The sequence below is a fragment of the Pocillopora verrucosa genome, chromosome 11 (genome assembly GCF_036669915.1).
Source record: "Pocillopora verrucosa isolate sample1 chromosome 11, ASM3666991v2, whole genome shotgun sequence".
NCBI lineage: Eukaryota > Metazoa > Cnidaria > Anthozoa > Scleractinia > Pocilloporidae > Pocillopora > Pocillopora verrucosa.
This window is the reverse complement of record NC_089322.1, coordinates 4647580-4650732: the sequence shown is the minus strand read 5'-3', so window position 1 is coordinate 4650732 and position 3153 is coordinate 4647580. Positions and strand designations below refer to the sequence as shown.

At 38.9% G+C, this 3153-nt stretch overlaps 1 protein-coding gene across 1 annotated transcript; it reads right to left on the bottom strand.

Annotated features, from left to right (window-relative positions):
* Nucleotides 1-515: 515 nt before the first annotated feature.
* Nucleotides 516-2841, bottom strand: LOC131786722 (uncharacterized). The gene is made up of 3 exons (XM_066173853.1): nt 2530-2841; nt 1756-1789; nt 516-1216 (listed from the first exon to the last, which is right to left on the bottom strand). Exons 1-3 carry the CDS (start codon nt 2839-2841, stop codon nt 516-518), a joined length of 1047 nt encoding a protein of 348 aa, XP_066029950.1.
* Nucleotides 2842-3153: the final 312 nt, after the last annotated feature.

The following is a 3153-nucleotide window of genomic DNA, read 5'->3' as shown; positions in this document are numbered from 1 at the left end:
CACTCTCTGTTTCTTTGCCATCTGTTTTAGCTAGAAAAATTACTCAAGCAATATGAATTCGTTTCACTTGAATTTTCCTTAAGAGTGTTTTGTATACCCCTCCCTAAGTTGATGTGCTATAATAAAAAAACGAATACCGGGAAGAGGTACTCATCAGAGAACGACAAGCTTTTATAAACTAACAAATGAAATGTTCTGAGAAGGCTTAGCGAAACCATTCAAGTGGTCGGGTCTGTTTCGTCTACATGGATCATGGACAGTCCAGTTACACCCTGAGGAACCATCAAAATGAAAGTACAGGATGACGGTTTTGAAAATTGATCCATAGCCTACTATCCGTAAAAAAAAATGCATTTGTGTATCTTTGCACGCGTCAGTTACGTGTTGGATATCACACAACTGATGTCACCTTCCCTTCCCTTTCTCGGATGACACACCAGTAATGTAATGATTTTAAGAATTCAATCACCTCTTTAAGATTCATGTGCGTGTAAGAGTTTGTTACTATGTCTTTGCTACTCGGCTCGAATAAAAATGTTACCATGTGGATCAAATACATTTTTCTTTTGGTTGGGCCCCTTTGTTCCGAGAGGATCATGGGTAGGCCAATGGTTCCCTGTGTAACCGTCAAAATAGTAATAAAAGCTATTCGAGCGCTCACTCAAAGAGAACAACGGTCCATACAGATTTTGTTTGTCAGGTGAAAACTTAGAGGGGACCACTTCGTGACTCGGGTCAGTCACGTGTTTGATGATCGTACAGTTGACATCACCTTCCTGCCAATCAACCAGGCTGCCACTTCCCGGATCACACACCAGCCAGTTGTTTATGTTGCTCTTAATGAGCACCTGTCTGCCGAGTTGTTTCCAGAGTGAAAAGTTCATGGCGTTGTAGTTTGTTTCATTTAATGGAGGAGTCGTGGAGATAGGAACATCTACTTGAGATCTCACCGGCCAATTTGGCCTCGGAGTGATCGCATTCGATTTACTGTTAAAATGACCATAATTAGTAAATGAATAGCTCCATACTAGTGTCCAGCCTCCTCCATCAGTCTCCATATCACAGTAAGCCCTGAAAGTGTTGGCCCGAGATCCACCAAAAGGATCAATCCAATAGACACCAGAGTTTGAAGTAGGATTCTTCCTGTGGAGGGTCTGGCACGAGTGACCTACTACTGAATGCTGGGTTGAACCTGAGTGCGAAGGAATGGTTTGACCTATTGGATCACAAAGTTTTTACAGGTTTTTGTAATGATTAAAACTGGTTTTGTAAAGGTTTCTGTATTGAAGACCAGTTCTCTGTTCCCAATTCATCATCTAGTTCTTATTCCCTCACCTGCTCATCGATCTGACCATTCAACGATAATTCAAGCAAGTATTACTCAGTTTTAAATTTTTGATGTTTGCCAACTTTATTACGAAATCACAATTTTAATTTCACGATCACAGTCTTTCAAAACCATGTAATGTCCAACTTCCGAGTTTTTGCGTCATGCTTTTCTGCGGTATTAAAGCTAAAAAAACTGCTATCGATTGTTCATTTCCCCTGAATCAGAATCACGAAAATAAAGGAAATGATCGCCAACTAACGAAGCTCTTGATCGATAAACAAATTATTTGTCAGTACCTTAGGAAATGTATAGAGACCAGTGTGCCTGTAGAATATGCATACTAACGATAGGCTGAATGGAGTTAAATATAACAGTTTAAATATGTCTCTTAGTTACCAATATCAACACTAATCTTCCGCTCTCACCTTGGGTTAAAGCGGTTATTCCTGGGAGGTCAACCTGCATTGGAGTCAAACAATACATATCAGTTAATACCCATACCTCGTGCATGTAGGCGTACAAAGTTCTTGAAGGCTCATTGGGTAGTAGTAGTGTGCTCTCAGTTGTTGGTCGCTTCAGCTTATAACTGAACAATTTAACTGCTTGGATGATAAGCTTTATTTTGAAATGAACTTCTGGTAATTGGTCTTGTCGTCTCCATTTTTTAACTAAAGGGGATAATTTTCGAAAGAAGCGGTGGTGTTAAGTCGGTGGGGTTTATAACAAGATAATTTGATTTATCAACTGATAATGTAAATTGGCCAACATTGAGTTTCTGAAGCTGATGGAGGGCCATGGCTCGAGACGTCAGCTCTAAAATCTCTTGAAGGCGGCCAATTAACATTATCAACTCAGCTGATAAAACCAAAATACTTTCTTTAACGCGTATCGCCATTGATTATGCTGCTCTTTATGAATATTCATGCGTTTTCATACTTTCCATTTTTAATTACTTCGGCGCGCTATGAATTAAACGCTCTGGTCTTTTTCGTAACTTTTTTTTTGACTGAAATTAAACTTGTTAGAGTTTTTGTCTCTTGAAACGATGGAAACAGTAATCAGTTTTGCTGTAAAAAGTCTTCCCTCTGATGGGAAAGATCGAGCAACGGTTTTCTGGGTCGTGATAATGCTAAAATGAACGTTGTCAAAAAAGTTGTCATCCGAAAACTATAACATGTGAAAAAATCAACGTGAAATACCTTTTTTAAATAGAAAGAGCCATCTCGCTCTAAAAGCCGCCCAGTTGCTGAATTTGTTTCAACGTCGTCGCGAAGAAGATAACAAAGTCCGGCTTTTTCCAGAAAGTTAACACTTCTGCAAGAGGCTTGCCTCATACAAAAAACAGAACAGGAAAGCAAAGAACCCGTGCCAGACCACAAAAGGCTTTCTTCTCCAAAGCTGAAAAATTTATTTTCTTTGATTTGAAAGAAAACACCATTTTCGGCTCCTTCAGCTGTCTTTGCCGCTAAGAACAAGACAATTGCAAATCGGTACTCGACTTGAAGTAACATCTGTCTAGAGAATATTGAGACAAAATCAGGTATAGTCAATAAACGTATGAAACATATAAATTACCTGCCTATAGACAAAATATTCAAGCAAGACAGAAAGATCAGAAAGGAAGAGAAATCTAAACCCACCCTTTTCTGTTGATGGAAAAACACCGCCTGACACACAGAAACCTTTGTGAACAGATCTGTATCATCAGTATTAAATGTAAATTTAATGATTCCGTGATCTTCGCTTGACCGTTCTATTTTTCTATTTGGATACAGCAATACAGCTTTGACATTTTGTTTTCTTAACAACACGTTTCCAATTAC